The sequence below is a fragment of the Coffea eugenioides genome, chromosome 5, assembly GCF_003713205.1.
Source record: "Coffea eugenioides isolate CCC68of chromosome 5, Ceug_1.0, whole genome shotgun sequence".
NCBI lineage: Eukaryota > Viridiplantae > Streptophyta > Magnoliopsida > Gentianales > Rubiaceae > Coffea > Coffea eugenioides.
In genome coordinates this window covers 6593400-6617720 of record NC_040039.1, presented here as the reverse complement: position 1 = coordinate 6617720, position 24321 = coordinate 6593400, and the positions used below count along the sequence as shown (strand labels likewise).

The 24321-nt window shown below is 36.3% G+C and overlaps 3 protein-coding genes across 4 annotated transcripts; 2 read left to right on the top strand and 1 right to left on the bottom strand.

Moving 5' to 3' along the window:
• The first annotated feature begins 600 nt into the window (after window positions 1-600).
• LOC113770936 (glycosyltransferase family 92 protein RCOM_0530710-like) lies at window positions 601-3467 on the top strand. 2 transcript variants are annotated; one of them, XR_003468441.1, is made up of 3 exons: window positions 601-898; window positions 1204-2849; window positions 3300-3467. XR_003468441.1 is itself a non-coding variant. In XM_027315565.1 (2 exons), the coding sequence occupies exons 1-2, from the start codon at window positions 739-741 to the stop codon at window positions 2760-2762; spliced, it is 1719 nt and encodes a 572-aa protein (XP_027171366.1). In that variant the 5' UTR covers window positions 601-738; the 3' UTR covers window positions 2763-2960. The 2 variants fall into 2 exon arrangements, 1 of the variants encoding a protein (XP_027171366.1); XM_027315565.1 differs by lacking the exon at window positions 3300-3467 and having other exon boundaries at window positions 1204-2960.
• A 3681-nt stretch (window positions 3468-7148) lies between these two features.
• Window positions 7149-8258, bottom strand: LOC113770938. The gene is made up of 2 exons (XM_027315567.1): window positions 7624-8258; window positions 7149-7433 (listed from the first exon to the last, which is right to left on the bottom strand). Exons 1-2 carry the CDS (start codon window positions 7879-7881, stop codon window positions 7224-7226), a joined length of 468 nt encoding a protein of 155 aa, XP_027171368.1. The 5' UTR covers window positions 7882-8258; the 3' UTR covers window positions 7149-7223.
• Window positions 8259-21551: 13293 nt separating this feature from the next.
• On the top strand, window positions 21552-23555 carry LOC113770937 (putative E3 ubiquitin-protein ligase RING1a). Its single transcript, XM_027315566.1, has 6 exons — window positions 21552-21901; window positions 21987-22072; window positions 22205-22356; window positions 22483-22532; window positions 22626-22700; window positions 22810-23555. Exons 1-6 carry the CDS (start codon window positions 21630-21632, stop codon window positions 23252-23254), a joined length of 1080 nt encoding a protein of 359 aa, XP_027171367.1. The 5' UTR covers window positions 21552-21629; the 3' UTR covers window positions 23255-23555.
• The last annotated feature ends 766 nt before the right edge of the window (window positions 23556-24321 follow it).

Below are 24321 nucleotides of genomic sequence, written 5' to 3'. Positions count from 1 at the left end.
TGTGATTTTTTTATATAATTTACTTGATTTATTAAAGTCTTGCGAGTGATGTTTCCAAAATACTCCAATTTAGTTAATCAATTAGGAGCCAGATCATTTTTAGGCGGTGGCACTGCCATAGAGATCCTTAATTAGAATTGATTAGAATTGATAAGTTCATGTATCAAATTGATTAGAAATAAAAGTTAGAGACTAATCAACAGTAGTGAAATAATTTAGGGACAAAATTAGTCATTTTCCCATACAATTATAATGTATATGTGGCAATTTACTAAAATAGGTGTCGTTGAAGCCGTCTGCTTCTCACATTTAATATTTTTGTTTTTTCAATTAGTTAAAGTAGCAGCCTCCCCCTGTTGCTGTTGATGTTCTAACTTCTATCTATCGATTTGTTCCAGTATTCTCTCTAAACCTTTATTTCAACAAGCTTTCCTTAGAGCTTTCAAGTACTATATAGGAAGAAGTCTTAATTACTCAAACCACTACTATCTTTCTTCTGCTGCTGAATAGAGCCACCCACTCAAAAGTTATCTCCAAAATTGTCAGGGGATTTCGAATCTTCTGCTGCTTACAAGTTACAACCCCCCCTACTTATACAGTTATACTTGTTCTTCTGGGTCATTAATATCTGTTGTGGAATAACAAGAAAAAACTGACACTTCTAGGAAGCAAATTAAATCTGCCGGGTTCCGGTGATGCCGGTGATGGTTTCTCAGTGATCACGTACTCCTCATCAGGATGGTGGCCGCGACGGCTTTGGTGGGCGGCCTGAGTTCTTTGAAAGATCGCAAGAAACATTCTTGTCTCTGGTTACCCAGGAATACCTTCTTCTTCTTCACTCTCGTCCTGGTTTTTCTTTCCGGCTTCACTTTCTTCCACTTCTTCTCCTTGAAAAGAGGTACTGGTAACTAGTATATTCAGGAAGAAAAAATCTAGTCAAGAAATCAGTTTAACTGCTGAATTTTAGCTTAGTTTCGCTAAATCCCAAGAAAGAGTTTAATAGCTGAATTTGCTAATACGTTTCTTTTTTTGGATTTTGTTGGGTTTGAATTTTGATATATTATTGATTTCTGTTGGATTAAAAAAAATTCCCATGCCATCCAATACTATTCTCTTGTGGGAAGTGAAATTGAAGTGTCGATGAATGACTTCTATAATTGAACTAAAACTTATGATTAATTAATTGATCGTGTGATTATGTAGATGAGTACTTTCGTCCAAAGCTCAAGTCCACGTTGCATATTTTCCCGATGGAAGCTGTTTCCGGCGAATCATCGCCGGCGACTCCGGCCATCACAATTCAAGAGACGGTAGCTCTTCCTGACCAGGTTCTGGTGTTCCTAAAGTACCCTCCGTCAACTCCGTTATTTACCAAAGATGACATCAGATGTATATACTTGTCCTCGCCCAACTCAACCAATAATCATCATCATCATGATCAGCTTGAGCTCTTCCCAGAATCAGTGGAGGACGAACACCTGGATCGGCAGATCGTACGGTGCCCACATGTGCCACGTGGCTTGGTGGTTTCTGTTTCCTTCAAGGCCAAGGGCAACTTCCCAATCGGGCCCATATATCGGTGGGACTCATTGGCCTATGAGGCGATGATCGACCATGACAACACCACGGTGGTTTTTGTCAAAGGTTTTAACCTACGGTCGGGACGGGTCTATGACCCTTCCAAATTCAAGTGCGTCTACGGTTGGGATTTGTCGAGACCCAAGTCAACGTTGTTATCCGACGCCGTTTCAGTAGCTCAGGAAATTGTGCGTTGCAAGACGCCTAGGAGCATCTTGAATGGGTCACACAAGAATTGGCATGGGAATGTTTCAATCAAGGTTTCGGTTAGGCTAGTTGGTAGGAGGAAGATGTTGAATTCAATTGCAAGGCCCGAAACCCGTTTGAAGCTCGGCCCAAAAGTCGAGAAACGGCACCAAATGTGCATTTGCACCATGCTAAGAAATCAAGCACGCTTTCTACGGGAATGGGTGATGTATCACGCTCACATTGGCGTGGAACATTGGTTTATTTACGATAACAACAGTGTTGATGACGTTAAGGACGTAATCCAATCATTAATTGATGATAATTACAATGTTTCGCGACATGTGTGGCCGTGGATCAAGTCCCAGGAAGCTGGATTTGCTCATTGTGCCTTGCGGGCTAGGGATTCGTGTGAATGGGTTGGATTCATCGACGTTGACGAATTCTTTCACTTGCCATCGGGCTTGTCACTCCATGATGTTCTCAAGAACCAGTCCAAGTCAAAAGAGATCGTAGAGCTACGGGCCTCGTGTCACAACTTTGGCCCGTCGGGCCTTCGCAAGGTCCCTGTGGAAGGGGTAACTGTTGGGTACACTTGTCGAATGAAGTCTCCGGAGAGGCACAAGAGCATAGTGAAACCTGAAGCACTGAATGATACATTGATCAATATGGTGCACCATTTTCACTTGAAGGCTGGTTTGAGGCCAGCCAATTTGGGCAAGAACATGCTAGTCATCAACCACTATAAGTACCAAGTGTGGGAAGTGTTCAAGCAGAAATTCGACATGAGGGTGGCTACATATGTCTCTGATTGGAAACAAAAGCGAAATGGACGGTCCAAAGATCGAACACCTGGTTTAGGGACCAGTACTGTTGAACCACCAGATTGGACGAGCAGGTTTTGTCAGGTCAAGGACACTGGCTTGCGGGATCGTATAATCGATACGTTTGCTGAAACAAGGACCGGCATGTTGCCGTGGCAAAAGAATATTAGCTGAGCCGGAAAAATCAATAACAGTTGCAGGTGGAGCTGGAGGAAGTGAACTGTGCATGAGGAACGGAATCCAATCAGTAAAACCAAGAAGGTAACTCAGTGGTCACGAGGAGGGATTTAAGTCCCTTCTTGGATTGTAGGGATCATAGCAAGGTTCAAATTACACTTACAAAGAAAAAAATTTAAAAATAGTGTTAAAATATTTCTTTGATCTAGTCAGATTTGTATGCTTACTAGTTTTTAATACAAAAAGCCTCTTTAGACTCTTCCTTTCCTGTAAATTAGGATAGAATAGGTTATACAATTGTTATCGTTACCGAATAAAAACAAAAAAAAACCAAGAAGGTACCAAGTTTTTTGTTAATAGTAAACTCACTGTATATTGATGCAAGAAAAAGAAAGAACTCTACATATTGGCTAGCTTTTTGTTCCTCCATTTTATTTTTCTTCCTGTAATAAATTGTTAGGGGTATAGAGTACTGGATTCATTCTTTTTGTACTTATGTGACATTTTAACTGTTAGAATACAAATTAATTGTAGGAGTTTGGACAGCCGTATACAAGAAAGGGAAACTGGGAGAAGAAGGCAAAAGGAATATTGTTTGCCCATTGTTTATTTTGTCAATTAGTCACACTGCAAATATTGCCATCATCTGGTTTTTGCGTATGATTTGTCCGTCAAGCTGCTTTTTGAGCCACCGGCTTTATATTATTACTAGTTTTTTAGGCCTCGCGCTACGCGCGAGGTTGCCCTAACTTGTGTTAATTTAATTTAATTTTATGGAGTAGGTTAAACGATGATAATTGGTAATATGATTGCATTCGATAATTAGAAAGTCATTTTGTATAGAAGGTATAGATGTATCAGTGTATGTATATAGATATATACATTTAATGTAGAATGAAGATCAACTGATTCTTTAAAGACGTTGGATGAAAAAAATGTCAGATGTGTAAACAAAAGAAACCATAGTGTTTCGGTACTGTGTTATCACATAAGAATATAGGTCGTTTATAATACGTATGGGTTTAAACTTTACAAAAGATTAAGTCACACTGGAATTACATTGTTGATGTAAGTTTATGAAAAAGGGGATCAATAATTTTAGAAGGAAGAATCTGACAACTTTGATCTTTTTACTGCGAAGAAAGCGGTCATATTGCTGGTTCAGAGCTCAAAAGGAAGCAGTGATTGCTCATAATATCAGTATATCAGAAAACTGTTTGTGTGTTGCTTGACTAAAAGAAAGGTCATAGATGAAATCTAGGAAATTGTTGTATTAAACTAATTGGAATCGTGAGACCAGACGAAGCTGTTGGATGATACAGAGAAAAACGAAAACGTCGGCCAGGGAAAGAATCTAGAGGTCTCTCGTACCCTCAGGTAGTTATCAAGAAGCGTGATCGAGTAGGGATTGACCGTATTGGAAATTTTTTTCTAACTATTTTGTAACGACGGTTGACTGATTAAGGCACAAGAATTTTGTTCATCTTCGAGGATGGTGCTGCGAAGGATGGTTGAAACTTGAGACTCGAGAGCAAGTAAAAAATGTTGAATGATTGCTTTCTTAATTATGATCAAGAGATATCTCAAGTATTCACTACCATTTAATAAAGTAGTTAAACGAACTTTCTCTCCTTCATTTCATATGTTCCAATATTTCTTCACTTGAGACAGTTACCTACGATCCGCAAGAAACGAACCCGTTTCAATCTTGTCCCTCTAGCAGGAACACTGTTGTCTAACCATTCTAATGACCTGCACTTGTACTCCAAAACGATTATCACGTCAAATCAAACATCATCATCTCTCTAGCTTACTTCGCAACAACAACATTAACTCCTGCTGATCCTCAATACTATGAGTCTTGCAAATACTCTCCTCCACTTGAGATAATTTTTTGGTACACGTGCATGCACATACTTGCTATAGAGAGAGACAGAGAGAGAACAATTGTCGTTGCGAATTCGAGAAAGAGTTGAATTTAAAGCATAACATGTCAGGCCGCATTCATCCATCGACAGTTCTAGCAGAGATTGTGTTCTGGTACTGTGCCTTGTTCCTGGCTTTAAAGTTGGTGTTAAGCTGCTGTGAATCAACTGAGGAGGAATTTGAAGTGCAACAGTAGAAGCAGCAAATATTATCTTCATTACTACTTGAACAGCCGTGTGATGAGATTCATGCGGTACGTGAAGGAGAGACTCTGCATACTATCAGTGGAAAATGTGGGGATCCTTACATCTTTGAGCAGAATCCCCATATTCATGATCCAGATGATGTTTTCCCTGAGTTAGTCATCAAGATCACCCCTTTCACAAATATGTAAATGTTTCTCCTTTTAACTTATTCTTAAGCTCGTATGTTTGTTGCTCCTCTGTTTTGTTGAACCGGATGTTGAGGTTCAATGCTAATAGCCCCATGGTCCTCTCTCCTCTGTTTTTCTTTTTCATGCAATATATTATTTTGATTGTGCGTGAACCACGGTCTGTGGCTGCTTGTCTTGCTAGTTTCTATGATGAAATATGCAATTGCATGTTACTATTTCATCATTTTCAACTTTTTGCTTCTTTCTCGCGGGAAGGCATAATTTCTCGAGAATAAGTGCAAACTTGTACTGTGTTTTACGGTATTGTTCATCAAGCTTTTGCAGTAAAACGAAGGATAAATAGACATAGTGAGACAGAGTAACGAGCTCTTCTTTCACTTACACTATAAAAGAAAAGAGGGGGATGGAGTGATAGACTCAGATTGATTTCAACCGTTATATGTAGTTGTTTTTAAACTGGTTTTTTTTCCCTTGGTCGAAATATTTATTTTAAGTTAAACGTTCCTTTGTTGGAACACAAGGGAAATCGTAGTGAAGAACAAATTCAGTTTATCATGAAAATTCTTGCTTCTCAGGGTAAAACAAAGCAAGAAAGCTAAAGTGGGAAAACAAAAATGTTGGGCTCGAATATAAAGTATGGAGTAGAGGTGTCGAAATGGGTGACTTGGGTGGGTTTGGGTTGGATAAAATGGGTAATGGCTATAAGTGAATTAACTCATTTATACCCATTTAATTAGATAGGTATAAATGGGTAAGTCAAAAAATGAATTGGGTAACTCAATTACCCATTTACAACTTATTTATTTTAACTTTTGGTAAACTCATTTAAATTTATTTTTGCAAAACAAGTTATCAATTTATACCACTCTTTGTACCCATTATTAGTTTTAAATATTTATTTATAATGTTCAATAAATTTAATTACCAATTTTTTTCATTTATACTCTATGTTACAAAATTATCTATTATTTAATAATTGAATAATAAGAATATAAAAATTTGAACTAAGTACTATAAAAATTAATATAAAAATTTAATTCAAAAATTTTGAACTTATACCATCTATTCATGGACGGGTATAGATAAATTTAATTAGGTGGGTTGATTTGTCACCTCTAGTATCGAGCCATTATAACAATTGGTTTGAGTTTTATTAATATTGTCAACAAAATGGCTACGAAAGATGAGTACGAATTTCGTCCAACATGGTAAGTTGTTTCTTCTACAATCTATACTGAAAATGTTTAAAAGGTAAGATGTGGGTTTGAAAATCAAAGTCAAAGGTAGATGCCACGAGTGCAGGACCATCTCTCGCTCTCTCTATCTCTGTTGGGCTGAATGTATCCAAAGTGGCAAAATTTTCGTTGAAATGGAATTTCTCCTGGGCACCCATTTCACATGTTAGGCGTAGCTGGTGTATTCGGCGGCTCCCTATTCAGTGCCCATAACAAAGCCACGCGGATAGCAGGAAAGTTCCAGCAAAGCCACCACCACTGAATGCCGAAAGACCAAACCGCCCCTCAAGTTCACAGAAATCGCGCTATAACCGGCCCACTTTTACTGTAGCAATCCGAACTCCCACCTTTAGTATAGTAAAGATTATTATTACACTAGTTTTTTGCCCTGACGCTGTGCGTCAGGTAGCTGGGATTTCTTAATTTACTATAATGGGTATTAGTCTGGAAAATTGGAGTGTGAGAGGAGTAATTAATTTACTACCGGAGGCACAGCAAAAACCAGGTGGTTCCTGATGAAATCGTTTTGCATGACAATATGGACAACTTGGAACATCAGGCAATACAGCAGGTTCTGTAGCTATTGTAGTTAATGGATCAGTCATAGCTCGTTTTCTAGACCGACGCTGCCTACGCAATGGTGGTTCACCAGCATCTAAATTAGTTGATGGAATCTCATTAGCACCATCAGCAATAGACGCACAGACATTTTGTTTATTTTCCTGCAAACCAGCCAAAGCGTACTTAAGGACCATGAATTCAGTGTGCCTAATAAGTCAGTCAATCTGACTTATAATAGACAAAAACTAATATCTCACCCACTGGTTAGTCTAGCCGGTAATATAAGTAGTCTAACATTTATTGCAAGGGGTCTAAACAACAATCTTATTGCATGAAAGATGCTCAAAATAAGCACAAACATACGGTTGGAAATTGCTCTACATTATTGAGCAATACTGCAGGCTCTGTAATTATTGTGGTCAATGGATTAGTCACAGAGCGTCTTGTACGCCGACGTCGCCTATGCAAAGATGATTCACCCGCATCTGAATTAGTTGTTGGAACCTCGCTAGCACCATTACCAGCAGACCTAGATACATCTCCTTGATTTTCCTTTAAAACACCCAAAGCATAGTTAAAGACTGTGAGTTTAGTATGCTTAACTAAGTCAAACTCGTTTGTCTTACCAAAGTACATGCTTAGGCGAAACCACTGTTAACATAAATAATTTAACATTTATTCCAAAAGATTTAAACAACAATTTATATTGCATGAGAAATGCTCAAAATAAGCACAGACATACAGCTCGAAGGTGCTCTGCATTGTTCTCTGCAAATGGCAATACTGAGCCCGAACCTAATGAAGATTCAACGACGCCCATATTTGGCTGATTCACAGCATTTGGGTCATGTATATTAAAAGCCATGACAGCTAATGTACACACTCCTAATGGCGCATCATTCTTTGTCCCACGCCGAGCAGCAGCACGTTGCTCGCGGCTCCTTCGATTTTTCTCAGCACGAGCCTCTTCTAAACTTCCATATACTCTATTTCGACCCATTCTCAAAGCATATTATACACAGCTCAAGCGGAAACCAAACAAACGTCTAAAATGAACCATACAAAAGAACCACAGCAACAAAAATGAATTTCCAGCGAAGCCAATCAAACAGTGAAGTACTTTAAAACCAAAAGAAACTTTCTCAAGTTATTTCCGAAGCTGCGAAAGAAAACTAAGAAGAAAAATTAGAGCCAAAAAGAGATTGAGCTCACGGTCTAAGTTTGCTGAATAGTAAAGCACTTCAAAACCAAAAGAAACTTTCTCAAGTTATATTTGCTGAACAGCTGAGAACACAAGCAAGAAAATAATGAGAGCAAATTGGTGACCGAGAACGAGCAAAAGAGAATAAGAGCCATGCAGACCCACAAACCGCTTCGGACAGCAACGACCAACGACTCTAGAAAGAATGAAGACTCTAGAAAGCTTTTCAAGACATTTGCTGACCGCCCAACCGCCCACTAACTTAATAGTAATTGCTGACTACCAAAATGAAGAGCCACGCGGACAGAGCAAGGTTACAATGCAAGAGAGCCAGCGGACAAAAGCAAAATACCAGCAGAGCCACTGCCACCCATCAGCAAAGGACCAAAATGCCCCTCAAGCTCACACAAATCACGGCATAACCGGCTCATCCTGCACTATTCATAAGGCTTTATAGTATCAATCTAATTGGGCTTAGTCGGCCGGTGATGGTGACCATGGTCTAAAGCACAGTTATTAAATCCGGTCCGGTCCGGCGGTTCGACCGGTCAATCTGGCGAACTGGCACTAAACCGGGCCGGTTCTTCAATTGGATCGTTTCTATATATGAACCGTTGACTTTTCAACGGACCGACGGTTCAACCGGATTAAACCGGAAACCCGGCCGGTTTTGTGGGCAGACCGAGTTTGAGGAAAAAATGTTTGTCCAAGCCTTTGCTTGGATTCGAACTTCAGACCTTCTGTATTGTTTGTGCGTAGCTCACCACCAGGCCACTTTGTCACTTGTTCATTAAAGGATATTCTTATGCTATATGAATGTTTTGTTAATTTCATCTTTATTTTTTTAAACTCTCCAAAACAAATGTATTTGGAATTTTTTAATAAAACTTATGACCCTTATATTCTATAAATTATAAAATAGATTTCAAAAATAACATATTACATAATTTATTTTAAAGACAAATATTGTTTTTTAAATATTTTTTTGCATTTAAAATTTGTAAACAACCTAGATAATTACAATAAACATCTACACTTGAAGTTTGGTGGATTACTAATTAAATTTATGTTTTGCTGATTCTTATATGAATTAAATATTCTATAGCAAATTAAATTAAATGAATATTTGTTATGACATTATTTATTACAATTTATCTCATATATCCTATATCAAAATTTATAAAATATAATATTTAAATATATGTAGTGACCCACTGGTTCAACCACTCACCCACCGGTTGAACCAGTGACCCGTTGACCCACCTCCTTCGCCGATCTCCTCTCCGGGCCGAGTTTAATAACTATGGTCTAAAGTCTAATGCATTTGTTATCAGTTGACTTTGCTTCCACCCTTCACTATTTAGAGTTTAGACTTTCCCAACTTTTTCTAATTGTTCATTGTTCACTAATGCAAGTTTATTTGTAAGTTTTCCAACTAACCTGCTGTCTAATTTCTCTCTTCAAAAGAGTATTTGCCTTTCAATTCGTTGAGATGCATAATAGCTTGTTTGCCATCACAAGCTATTCATGGTTTTTTTTTAAAATTGCCCTCCCAACCCCTCTCAACCCCCAACTAACTATCAGGCACTCAATTCGAATCTTGAATTTAATAGCGGGAAAGACTCTAAAAATAAGCTATTCATGCTGACACGTACCAAGCTATAGCAAGATTGACTTTTAAGGTAAATTGAAAACATTATTAATTTCAAGTGCTTGTTAACATGGTTGATGTTTTGAAGGACAGATTATCATTAATTTTAAAAAACTCAAAGAAACACAAATTAAATGAATATTTAGTACGTAGATTTAAGGTCTCAACAAACATTTACAATTTTTTGGAGTGATGTATGTACTCTACAAGAAAGCTACACATGAAAACTGTGCACTTGATCTTAAGTATAAAAGTAGTTGTTGAACCTTAAATCCTAAAACCCAAAAAAGCGAAAGAAAAAAAGACAAAAACGAACAGAGAAAGCAAAGGCTTTTTTCTTTCTTTTTTCCAAAGGAAAAAGTGAAGGCTGTCGAGTAGGAGAGATAAGAGGGAGAGTAATCGTAACTGCCTATTTGATTCATGTAAGTTATGCCACAATGATGCTTAATTTGGAAATGGTCAAACGATCAATCATGCATTAGCTACGAAGTCCATCTTTAAGCGATCTATATGATTGCACCCACAATCTGCACGAATGGATGAGACACTGGAGATGACAACAAAGGGGAGGTAGGACCAAATCTGCCCTCTATTCTAAACTCACGCTCATGTAATTATTGACAAAAATGCCCTTATCTTTCAAATTTGTTTGATGCTTATTAATTATATAGTTTCAACTTTCAAGACAAGTATACTTACAGAGCAAAAAAAAAAAAAAAAAAAAAGGAAGAACAAGCGTTAACATGTAAAAGGCAACAATTTTAAACATTTTACTAGTGCTTAAGAATATTCAATTTTAATTTAGCAATTCAGATTTTTCACTTTCGAATAAGCATGTAAATTGTAAATAGCAATATCTAGGTATTTTAATTCCATAAATTTAAAATCCAATTAAGCAATTTTCAAGGTGAAATATGCAATCATATTGACTTCTTCATGCTAATATGTGCCATTTGATTTTATCAAAATCAATCTAAAAAGAATTCAACAAAATAAATATAGTACTCCATAAAAGGAATGGGGAAAAAATTTAAACAACTATAAAGAATTATAAATTCTAGAATTAAATAAACAAGAAAATGAATTTCTATATAGCACTAACATAATGATTAGGGTGTGGATTTTTTGTCTTTAAGAAAGATATTGTCGTTTAAATACTGTAAAAGTTTTCATTAGACATATAAAAGATAAAAATTTTAGTGTATAATAATTGTACAGGGTGTGATTTAACCTCTCCCAAAAAAAAATAGGGAGTAGCACCACGAAATTGTCTATCCACATGAAGTTTATTAACCCATTAGTATAAGAAAATTGATTGTGCAAATCTAGAGGTAGTTGGCTGTGATTTGGTGGTGATACAACATCTTAAGCCTTACATCTTAAGTCATTTGAGGGGTGAAAAAAGTTCGTTCGGGATAAACAAATAGGAGAGGAGAGGAGAGGAGAGGTATCAGATTTACATGCAAGAAAAAATTATGAGGATAGATTGTTGGAGAAAGTGAAAGACAAGTAACAAAAGCAAAGGCGGAGAAATAAAAGCATCTACTACTTGACAAGACACTCAAAGCAGAAGGCACAAACTTCACAAAAGGTAATTACTTCGTGTTTGCATAGAGCAAATTTGCGGTACCCGACGTATTGTCTCACAACCATCAGCCTTAGGCTGGTGGCCACCACTAAGCCTTTAAGGTTTTGGTGAGGTGGAATCCTTATCTCCCACTAATTTATCATATTTGTGGTTCTTCAAAAAATTCATACGGGTGTACCAGAAAAATCCAGACAGGTGCGTGGTACACCCGTTTGATCCGGTGGTGGTTCTGTCCCCATCGATCCTCCATAGGTCCAGTTGGATCTTCCCATAGTTAGATTAGGATAGAGTAGGAGTAGGAGTAGGGATGACGATTGATAAAAAAAAAAAAAAAGACGTATTGTCTCACAGTTCTTTCAATTTTATTGTGCTACCCCTTTTGCAGCTTTGCTTCCTCTCTTTTGTCGTGTACATTTTGCATCAGAACTGACCTTAAAAGGATTTGAGTTTTCTAAAAGAAAATTTAACGCATGAAGATTGCTAAATAGAATTCAAAGGTAGACTTATCTACTTGATTTTTTTTCTTTTTTACCTCCCAATCCTCTCCACATCTTTCTTACTCCAAACTATCAGACTTAGAATTTAAATCCTGAATCTAGTAGTAAGGAGAACCACTTGAGTTAATTTTGTCTAGCAGAAAATTAGACAAAGTTTGAGGTAAAATTCAATGTTGTCCGAATTTGTTTTGTTGGATGTTAATAATCCTCATTTTCATTTTCTTTTCCTAATGTCTTAGCTAATTAATCTAGTCCTCTTGGGACCAAGAAATTTTATGTCAGTTCGGAGTAACTATTAGGCATGTTTAGTAGTTAATCTAGGATAAACAAAAAAGTTTCACATGAATATATAAAGATCTCACTTACTAATTCACATGTTAAGTGGAGCCCAATTGATATATTAAATGAAATCAAGTGAGACCTTTATACGTCTACATGAAATTTTGTAGTTGGTTTGGAAACAACTGCTTAGTAGTTGATTCGAACTAATATAAAAATTTTCCTTTCGACCATTGAAATTTTGTTATCCTTAGAGAATTCAAATGGAAATAAATCTAATTTCTTGTGATTTCGTGGAATTGTCTAAATGACATCGGAAGAATTGTGCAAGGTTGGTTCTTCAGGGATCATTGAGGAAACAAAACACTACACTTATTGGCGGATCTTCATCAAAACTTCCCTCGAAAGGAAATACAAGTGCATGAAAGTATGCCATCTAGCTTTTTTTAAAATTCTTTTTATCAGCGGAGGAGTGGAACTTAAGAATTGAAGAAAAAGAAGGGGGATTTCAATTGAGAATTCTAATTTTTAGCGTCTCAATCTCTATTATATTAACGGATTGCTAGAAAATATTTAGCACGATTTGATTTATATGATAAAAATCCGCACTAATGACCTCAACCTCAACTGTAATCACTAGACCAATGCTTTCTCGACAAGTAGTCATCTACCTATTTCATTACAAGTTAATTAAATTATAGTTTGTTTAGAACTAAGTATGGATTAAAGAGAGAAAGAGAGAGAACAGTGTATGGATTTATTCCAATTGAACACGATCTTAATTTGGATACGTAAAACACGCCTAAAATGAATTTAGCCATAAGAACTACAAAATCCTTTCTAAGAGTGCTATTCACGCATAAATGATTAATTTGCTGTATTTTCTATCATCTAATAATTGCATTGAATTACAAAATCAGTTAAAATGGAATCACCAATAAAAAATACAAAATCATTTGAACTAAATTATGCTTTCCTAGAACAAATTATAAGTGAATTCTTACTTACTCGAACTTTGTAAGGTTTGATCTTGTCAAGGGTGCGTAAGCAGCCTGAGCATATTACCTAGGTGCAATCCCAAAAATAAGCATTATACAAAGTTTCTCTTTTCTTATTTACTTAATTGAATTCGAAAAGTGTCATCGATAGAAGTCAATTAGAATCAAGAGCGTTTCTCTTAATTTATTAAGAATGTAATTATTAGATTCAACATCTAGATTGGGTCCAACTCTTAATAATAAAAATTCGTATGACTAAATCTTATAAATGAAATCAATTAAATAGTAATTTAATCTATTTATTCTGCAAAGTCAGAATTTTTGCCAAGAGTAGTTTTTTATTTTATTTTATTTTAGGGCAAGTGTAAAAGTAGTTAACGTTGTACTATGCCAAAAAATTTTTGACTACCTTAATAAAAAAAGAGACTTGTAGTTTTGATCCTCAATATTTGGCTTGTATGCCAAATTGGTATCCAATGGTTCTGCCAAAATAAATCTAATCATCAAAGTTTATAATTTTAGGTATATTCGAGACAATTAACGGAAATAGATCAATGACTAACGGTCAATATCAAATTGTCATTAGTCAACAATTTTGACTTTGCATTTTTGGTCCCTAATGTTTTGATTTTGAATCATTATATTTTGGGTAAAATACACGGAACCCCCCTATGGTTTCGCGAAAAGACACGGAACCCCCCTATCGTTTAAAAACATACACATAAACGCCCTAAACTTCATAACTAAAGTGGAAATAGACCTATAACCGACTGAGCGAACTACTGATGATGGGTCTGCGAGGGTCTTTTGAAAAGATCGTGAGTTTCATTCCCAAGCTACCCTTCAATTACTATATAGAAGGCACTACATATTAGGGGAGAATAGATTTGAAGCTATCAAAGAGTGAAAGGAAAAAGGGAGAAGATCTACTTCTGAATATATCGAAGTCGTCATGTCCACTTCAGCAAATTTTGGAGGAGGTTTGACAGATCTAAGGTATGCATGGTCTCGGTGCTTCTGCAAGAAAAGAGCAAAAATCAAGATCATGGAGTCCAACAAACCCTCAAAAGGTAGGCTGTATTACATTTGTGAAGATCAATCCTGCTCCTTTTGGGCATGGTGCAATCCTCTAAGAAGGGATGGAATGGGCAATGAATGTACTAGTAAAAGTCCAGAAACAAGATTAGACGAAAGTTCTGGATTCTCTCCAAGAGTGAACAGTAATGAAGGTGTGCTGGCTGTGAACAATGGTGACATTTTGTTGGGGCTACATGCAAAGTTGAGCACGGTTGAAGGCACTGTGGGGTTGTTGAAAGTGATAATGATTTTGTCTCTTATTATTTGTTGTTTATCTCTAGTTATTGCTGCTTATAGAAAATAGTAGTTTGGTTAGTGGCAGTATAATGATGTACCAAATAATGTAATAATTTTAGTTTATGAAAAAATTCCAAATTTTGTCATGATTTGTATTCCTGTCTGAAAGAAAGATAATAACCATACAACCTATTTACTCATGAACCAACTGTAATTTGGATAGTCATAATATGATAACCACAATCCAATATATGGCATTACAAAAAAGAGCAATAATGCCAATAATGTCATTACAAAAAAGAGCATCACTTACAAAATATGTTAATCCATTATACAATGTCTGCTCTAAAGATAGCATATATACCATTACAACTTGTTTACATGGATACAAGTCCTAAAAATAACATTCCTGATTCTAATTTTTCTTAAATCTTTTGGATCGAGAACTAGGGTTGTTATCAGTAATTGCAGCAGTGCTGCTTTGTTGAGATGCTTGATGCACTGGTACTTCTCTGGTTGGGGCTGAAGTGGAAGCTGTTCTTGCCCCTCGTTGGGTATTGCTTGGAGCCTGCAACCAGAGTCAAAAATTTACTGCTGGAATAATTATCAAGAGTACATAGTGCAAGAAAAATTCAAATACTTAAATGTACCTTGTACAACTTGGATTTGGGATGAGGAGGTTCCTTACAAGTTTTCCTATTATGGCCAGCTTTTAAACATCTCTTACAGTATACTGGCAACCCCTTTTTGGAAGCTCTTTGTGGATCTCTCGGTTCATCCGGACCTCTTCTCCTAAGTTTTTTAGGTCTCCCAGGTTGTTTCTTCACAAATGGTGGATTTAACAGCTGCATTCCACTATCAATCCAGTGTTCTTTGGATGGAACAGCTCCAATGCTATAAGCATATGCCCTCAAGTATGCCTCTTTACTATAGCACTCATCGACATAGTTTTCAACCTTCATCCGCATGCTTTGAATGGCAGAAATAGCATGCACACATGGAATTCCAGTCAACTGGAATGCACCACATGAATAGCTTCTACGTTGCAAGTTCACAACGGAGGTTCTGTTGAAACCATCAACCTCAAATGATTCAATACCATCAAATACAGCAATACAATGTCTGCTCTTCTCTACACTTTTAGCTAACTTCTCAACAATGTTTGGACACAATCTGCCTCCATATTTCTCCATGCCTTGCCTCTTCAATGTCAATCGTTGCATTAACTTTCTTCTGAAAAATTCAAGAAGAGTCACAATTGGCTCGTCTCTTGCTTTTAAAATGTAGTTGTTGAAACTCTCATTTAGATTGTTGACTGAAATATCAGTCTTAGCAGCCATTCCATAATGTGCTCTAGACCACAAATGATATGGCAGCCTTTTTAACCAACCAGCAGCAGTAAGGTTCTCTCCATTTTGTGGCTGAGCTATCTCCAAAGCATTCAATGCTCTCTTGAAATCATCACCATTAGTTGCTGATGCAGTAGCCCAAAACAATTCTCTCAATTCACTGTCTTTGAACTTTGCCTTAAAATTCTCAAACAGATGCTTAAGGCAAAATCTGTGTTCTGCACCAGGAAATAGCTCCTCTATAGCATGTACCAGTCCTTTTTGCCTATCAGAAATGAAGGTATAAGGCACTACATTGCCCCTTCCAATATGAGTAATCAGTTCCTTCAAAAACCAAGTCCAACTATTATAGTTTTCTGCATCAACAATGGCAATGGCTATGGGAAACATATTGTCATTCCCATCCCTTCCAAGTGCTGCTAACAGTTGACCTCCAAAGGGCCCCTTCAAAAAGCAACCATCTAGGCCAATGATTGGTCTACAACCTGCAAGAAAGCCCTTTTTAAGAGCACCCAAGCCATAGAAAAGCCTTTGAAATGTTGCCCTTTCCTCAATAGACCTCCTGTCTATTTGTATAGCGATATGACTGTCTGGATTTGACTGTCTAACCGTGGCAGCATAATCCCACAGCCGTTCATATTGCTCCATATCACAACCTTTGATTGTCTTCCTGGCCTTCCTCTTAGTCCTGTATGCTTTTTTGCTACTTATATTAACCATGAATCTTCTTCTGGCATCATTAATAATGCCATCCAAGCTGCAATTAGGGTCATCTCGAACCTTCTCTTGAAACTTTCTGCTCAGATAAGTTGAGGTTGCATGCTTGTTAGTGTACTCTCTGCCGCAATGGTGCTCTCCCTTTAGTGTTTTGATCTGAAAAGTGTCAGTCCTATTAACTCTGCTTGCATGAATCCTCCAAGAACATCCTTTTGCACATTTGGCAGTTATCCTCCAACTGTCATTGTTGATATATAAAACTTCGTATCCCTCTCTAATGTTCTATTCAACAAGTGCTTCTCTAAATTTTGTAAAATGAGTGAATTTCTTCCCAACCTTTAATTCAAAATTTGGCTTGTTAAACTCCACTGAAGCATTGAAATATGAGTAGTCAGGCCCATGTTCATCACCAGAATATAGGAAGTCTTCATCTGCAGTCACAGGCTCATTCCATTCCTCACTGTCAGGGCCAATAGGTTGGTCTCCTCCATGCTGATGCTGTGCTGTGGACTCCTCACCTTGTGCTTCCTCATGTTGTTGCTGCTGCTTATTCAAGTCTTCAGTTTGTTGATGCTGTGCTGTGGACTCCTCACCTTGTGGTTGCTGATGTTGTTGCTGCTGCTCATTCAAGTCACCAATTTGCTGATTTGTTTGAGGTACAGTTGAACCAGCAGTTGCAAAGATGTCCTCATCTTCTGCAAATTCTAGGCCCACTCTCAACCAAGACGGATCAGGTTCTTCATTTCCATCACTGTGGTGCTGCTGTTCATTGTTGACTTGATTCTTCTCAACAGAGGTTCTGTCAAAGTCACAATATTGTTCATTGTTGACTTGATTTGTCTGAACAGAGGTTCTGTCAAAGTTACATTGATTTTCACATTCTTCTTTACTTTGGTTCACTGAAGAAACCTCTTGCTGGCTGTCGACAGCATCTATTCTGGTTGTTTGCTGAAATAATTTTCTGACAGTTTTTCTAGCTGCTCTCTTCACAGGTTGCACCACAGTTTGTCTCTTCCTCGATGGAGTTTTACCACCATTTCTTCTGTTTTTCTTAGTTGGTTCGAAGGGATTTTGTGTGCCATCATTAGTTTCTACAGCAGTTGGGCCATCTAAATTATTTTCTTGCCCTCTTGTATCACCAATATATGGTTCAAAACCAGTCAGATCAACAGGATTTTGTGAAGCTCCAGCACCTTTTCTAGTCAGATCTGAATTTATCTCTGAAGAACCTTCATTGTACGGTAAAGCAAGTGGACCATCATTCGTCACTCTTTCGAATAAGAGCTTACCATCTGGTGAGATAATTTTGAGAGGCCTCTGACCTGACTCTACATATATATGCATATAAGGAAGCCCTTCATAACAGGTAGTCAACAATTCTATGTCCACGTCATCATTTATTGGGATAACACCTACATCCACATCATGGTCTGGAATGGAATACCAAAATTTTGCACATGCCGCTTCTTTTTCAATTTTGGAGTACAGGCTGAATAATGAAAATGTTGATAACTCATCAGGGTCGCAATTGTGAAACACTCTCACTAAATCACTTGTATACCTAATATTGGGATGATGTATAAACCGCCCACCATAGTGCATGTGGATATCCACTGTCCTAAAAGGATCTGACATGGTCCCCAACCTAAATTATTTAATCAACACTTTTAGAATTCAAATATAGATTAATAAACTATATTAAGCTACATCACACTTTCAGATTATAACAACAATTAGTTATAACAACAATCAGATTATTAAGTGAAATCTGATTTGTAGTCAAATCCAAACCCGACACATATTATTTCCTCCTGACATCAACCACATACTCCAAAAAAGACCCACATTCTCCAAAAAAAGCTAAAAAAGTTAAGATCTTTACATTTTTAAACCCCATTTTCTCTGATAAATCACCTAAATATGGACCACCAACTATAAAAATGACAGATATGAGGTAATGTGGGGTAATGTGGAAAAGGAATAAACAAATTGGAAAAGGATTACAAATCCTAAACATTAAATGGACTGAATATTGAACAATAAGTTCTGATTCTTACCTAGAAATGTCGAACAAGCTTCACGATCAGATTTCCTCACCAATCTGTCTTTCCCTTCTTCGCGACCGAATGCAGCTTCACGATCAGATACAACCACCAATCTGTCACTCCCTTCTTCGCGATCGAATTCAGCCACGGCTTTTTCAACTCAGATTCACTATATTTCAGCAACAATTTAGTATACAAATCCCTTGTCTTAGGGTTTTTTTTCTTACACAGGATGAACGAGAAAAGAGTCAGTTGTTCATTCTCTCTCCCTCTCTATTATAAATGAGGGTATTTTGGGTATTCGACCTGCAGCCGGTAACTCAGCCGGTTAAGAAGTCTATTTCCACTTTAGTTATGAAGTTTATGGCGTTTATGTGTATGTTTTTAAACGATAGGGGGGTTCCGTGTCTTTTCGCGAAACCATAGGGGGGTTCCGTGTATTTTACCCTTATATTTTTTAATTTTTAAATAGTGATATTAAGAGTTTTAGCATTTGACATGCACATTAAATGAAATAGTGTTAAATAGGTAATAAGAAGTCTAATTAAACTTCTTTTTCTTCTTCTTTTTATTTTTATTTCATTTACTCACATTAATAATATATCATATATTTCTTTTTTTTTTGCATAGTTAGTCTTTCTCCTTATTACTTAAAACACTTTATATTGTCACAATATGATTATAGCTTAAATAGCATATTTTTGTTAAATAAGTTATAAATAAATGATATTGTACCAATAATAATTAAAACATAAAGTATTAGAAAAAAAGAAAATTTTAATTTTTAAAATCTAAGTTTATTGTAGCTACTACTACAAAAATTGATGCATGTGTTATGTACATAGACTTCAAATTCTTGTAGTTATCCATTGTACTTATAAAAACTAGTAAAGGTAAGTATCAATATGAAGTAATTTTGGAAATTATTACAAAAACTATAATTTAGTTTTTATTGTCTTTTCTACTAATTGAAAATTAATGTTCCAATATTATAGTTTTAAAGTATTTATTTTAATATCTATGTATCTTGATAATCATTTAGTAGTTCACATAGTGTGTATGAAATGCCAACTTCATTTCAAATTCAATTGATACCTATTAAAATGCCAAAAAAATCAACTTAATTTAGAAAAGTATATATTCCTTATATTTTAAAGGGATGTTTAATTAAGTTTTTTAATTATCATTAGAAATAAAAATAATAAAACTCATTATAAATTAATTATATGAGGCTAACTATGCAAAATAAAAGAAACATATGATATATAATCAGCATAAATAAGTAAAATAAAAATAAAAATAATTAAAAGAAGTTTAATTAGAATAATTATTAATACTATTTCATTCTAATTTGCATCTCAATTTTTGCTAAAACCTCTTAATATCACTATTTAAAAGTTAAGAAAATATAATGATTCAAAATCAAAACATTGGGGATCGAAAATATAAAGCCAAAGTTGTTGACTAACTGTAATTTGATGTTGACTGTTAGTCATTGTTTTATTTCCATTTGTTGCCTAAATTTGCCTAAAATCACAAATTTTGGGGGACTAGATTTATTTAAGGCGAACCATTGGGAACTGATTTGACACACAGACCAAACATTAGGGATCAAAATTACAATTCTCCCTTAATAAAGCCCAAGCTTTATACATACCCTGGAAACAATCTTTAAGGCCCATGCTGAAGTGCTGTTTTTTAATTCCTAAAGTTATGCCATTCAACCTCTTAGCATTTTGGATGATTTGCAATTTGCCCCCTAATATTATTTTTAAAGTATTTTGCCCACCGGTCCTAAATCAAATGTAATGGTATGATAGAAAGACATAGTTACCCTAAGTTTGTAATTGTAATTTTTATCCCCATGAATCTTGACTCTAGTTGCAATTTGCCCTCTTAAGATTTACATACTCAATTCGCCACCTATTCATGTCAAAAGATAAAATGATCCTAGATATTTTTCTCATTCATTTTTTACTTTTTGTATCCTTTTTTTCTCTCTTTTAGTATTTCCTTCATTTTTTTTACCATTATTAGGAAATGCATTTCTGTTACTAATTCATTAGTCACAAATATGAAGTTTTACACATTTGTCTAAATAATTTATTTTTGAATTTGATGTGCATTGTAACATAAACAATATATATTTTATTATAGTATGTCATTTTTTTTTTCTTTATGTTCTCTGCCGCAATCTATTATTTTGTTGAAGGTTGGTTTTGTAGTTTGCTGGTTTTCACCATTAATAAGTAATCACAAACTCCCATGTTAAGTGTGTTGCTTGTACCACAAAGCATATATACAATTTACAAATAATTACTTAGATATACATACAAAACTTAGGGGTTCTAATTAGTCAATTCTTAATAAAGATATAATAGGTTTCAAGTGACAAGAGGAAACGACACAAAAGAATTAAAGGAAAAAATGAGAGAAAAAATGTAAATCAGAAAATAAATTAGATGGATGGCTAAAATCCTACAAACTTCTTCAGGTGGAAAAGTGCAATTCAGTTTATAGTTCATGGAAGTAAACTACAAATTAATTTGGATTGTAAGTTATTATACTTTATTTATACCTTATTTACACACACTGATTTGCTTGCATCATCAACACATTTTTCAATCACCTTTTTATCTCACATATATCATATCAAAAAAGTGCTATAGTACTTTTTGCACAAAATTATCTCAAATAATTTACAATCCAAACACACTCCCTTATGGTTGAAATTTGAAAATGAGGCCAATTTTGGCAATTTAGGCTTATTTTACAATCAAAGCCTGATCTTCACTGAACCGAGGGGGCAATGTGCTTAGAAAATAACGTTTTGGGCAAAACACAAATCACCCCAAACGTTAAGGGGGTTTGATGCCATTAACCATTTTTTTCTTTCAACATTTTTTTTGGGTACGGTCCCGTCCAAATCCAGCGATGGCCGTTGCCATTTAGCCCCAAACCCAAGTCGATAGGGCCCAAATTTGAAAATCTGACCGTTATGTGAAGCCGTCCTCTCCAGTCTCCTCCTCTCTCTGCAACCCAAATTGCAATACTCTCTCTGTTGCGTCTATCAAATCCTAAAACACCACTTTAGTAGTTGAACATAAACATGGTGAATGAAGAAGTAGTTGTAATCAAGAGCCCGCATCAAAACTCAAGGAACCCTCCTCAAAAATCAAAAGAAGTTGCCCAAAATGGAGGAGATAGAAAAGAGACCTTGTTCAGCCCCAGGTTCAGATCCGTGGCAGCAATGGCTGGCTGGGACGAGGAGGCTCTTATGATGGCCAGTATTGTAGTTGAAGACACCCCAGATAGGCATTTCAAGCAAAAGAAACGCCCCACTTTGCAAAGTCTCAAGACTCCCCCTACGAATTCAAGAAGGTAAATACATGTTTTTTTTATGGGATTCATGTATTGGTTCGATTCATTTTCATACCATTGAGTAAGAAAATTGAGGTATTTCCAGAAAACGCAGAGTGCAAAGGAGGAGTCCTTCTTCTCTGCCAGTGGTTGCTCTTGATCTTGAGGATGACGAGACTCCAACAGAATCAGGTATATACTCAGATCAGGGATTTCTTTTTTTTTTTTTCTTTGATTCTCTTAAATCTTTCTTTTAGATTTATTTGATTTCTTCGGTATTTTGACTTTTTAGACCTCTTTTTTTAAAAATAAATTTGTGAGTAGAGACCAAGAAAGAGATGACAGAATCAACAACTGTTCGAGATGAAGAGAATAAAAGAAGTGGAAGTCAATCCGATGCACAGAGTTCCATTATTTCCCCTTCCAGTTCAGCTATTCCATGCATCGATCGACTTCGTGAAGAGCTTTCTTGTGCAGTAAGAGCTACAAAACTCCTCTATTTGATAACTCTCTGTCCGTAGCTTCTTTCATAAGATTCTTTGATTAAGAGTATTTCCTGTTGTATTGTGGGAAAAATGAAAGGTTTCATTCTGATTCGGCAGGTTTGTTTGGAGATTTGTTTTGAGCCCAGCACAACTCCTTGTGGGCATAGGTATGATCCTGAATTGATTAGTAACTATTTTGGCCAAGCTTTTATTTAGAACTCTGTCAATCGATTGCGAGTAATTTTTTTTTTTTGGCGTAGTTTTTGCAAAAAGTGTTTGAGATCCGCTGCTGATAAATGTGGAAAGAAATGCCCAAAATGCAGGCAGCTAATCAGGTAATATAATCTTATGAGTAATGAAATTTATCTTGGATACACAGTCCATGGATGGGGGCTTCAGTAACTTTAAGATTGATTTTGCTGACGATTCCAAATCATGTTGCAGCAATGGAAGGTCCTGCACGGTGAATACAGTTCTTTGGAACACAATTCAGATGCTATTTCCACAAGAAGTTGAAGCCAGAAAGGCAGCCGGTGCTTTAAATAGTCGCGAAGTTCAGCGTCAGAGTCCAACAAGACCGAATCATACTAATGCTAGAAACAGAGCTGTTCAAGCGTTAAGCAGTCCCGAGTCAGGACATCGCAGCCCCAGCAGCAGAAGGGGTTATCAGATTACCAGAAGACAGAGTGTCCAGCCTTCTAGGTTGTCGAGGAGGAGAAATGAGTTGCCAAGCCAGGATCAGGATGCTGCATTGGCTTTGAGATTGCAAAGAGAAGAGTTTATGGGGGCATTTAGGGGACCTGATGATGAATATAGAAACTCTTTTGCAATGGCAAGAGCTAACTTGCGGGCTATGGCATCTCGGGCCATTAGAGCTAGAGGGCTCTAGCATTAGTGATGTTCTGCACTTTTACTTTGTTGCTTAGTCTTCTGGCATTTTCTGTCAATTGTATGCCTAGTTGGCTTGGTCCTTTTCCTCAATGGAAATAACCTTAATTAGATGTCTCAAGATTTTTCAACCACGCTGAAAAAAAAATGGTTTCAAGTTCTACCACTACCTTATGATAGTCATAAAGTTGCTAAGGAGCCATGATGTGGACATGTCAATTGCCAAATGCAACTGTGTGATGTTCAGGGAATGGAACAAGAACATTACTTTTAGGTACGGATTCCAAATGCGAATAGATGTAAGACTATGTTGAATCAGCCAAGAAAAGAAGAGATTTGAACATTTTTTGTTCCCATACCAAGTCATTTTGAGAATTTTAATTGCAATCATGGTGTTTTATAGCAGATCTAGCACTTCTTGATGCAATCTTTCTCCCTGGTTTCCTTTCTTTCATGTGAGGTTTTTCAAAACCTATCTAGGTAAGAACATGACAATCATTTTTTGAAAATATGGCACCACGCAATAAACTGATCTCCCCGTCTTTCCTTGAACTGCATTGTATACCTGATTGACAATTTTCTCATACTATCAATTCACCTTAGACCATTGAAATTATTTGTAACTCTCCCCCCATTTACCTAGGAAACTACAAGAATACTTTCTTTAAACCTCTTTTTTATGTTCTGTTATTTGTCGGTTTAGGTGTGGGATGTGAATTCATGCTAAACTTACACTTGTTCCAATTCCTGTCAGAAAAGAGCCATGTTTGAGAAAGTCCAAGGTTACAACGTGAGCTTTACCTAATCCTGACAGGAATTGGAACAAGTGTAACCTTGTTTATACAGCTTTTCAACAGGTGTATTTTTATATGATCGATACATAATCTCTATAGAGCAGACACTGGAAATAAAATTGGACACCTGCTATAGCTGGACTTTAATAGAATTGGTGGAATAAAAAAGTACAGAACATTCAAAATCAGTGTATATTACCTTGACAGATTGACTATGATTACAATCGTCAAATTTCCCGTTATTTGTACACAACACTACCAATGGAGAGTGAAT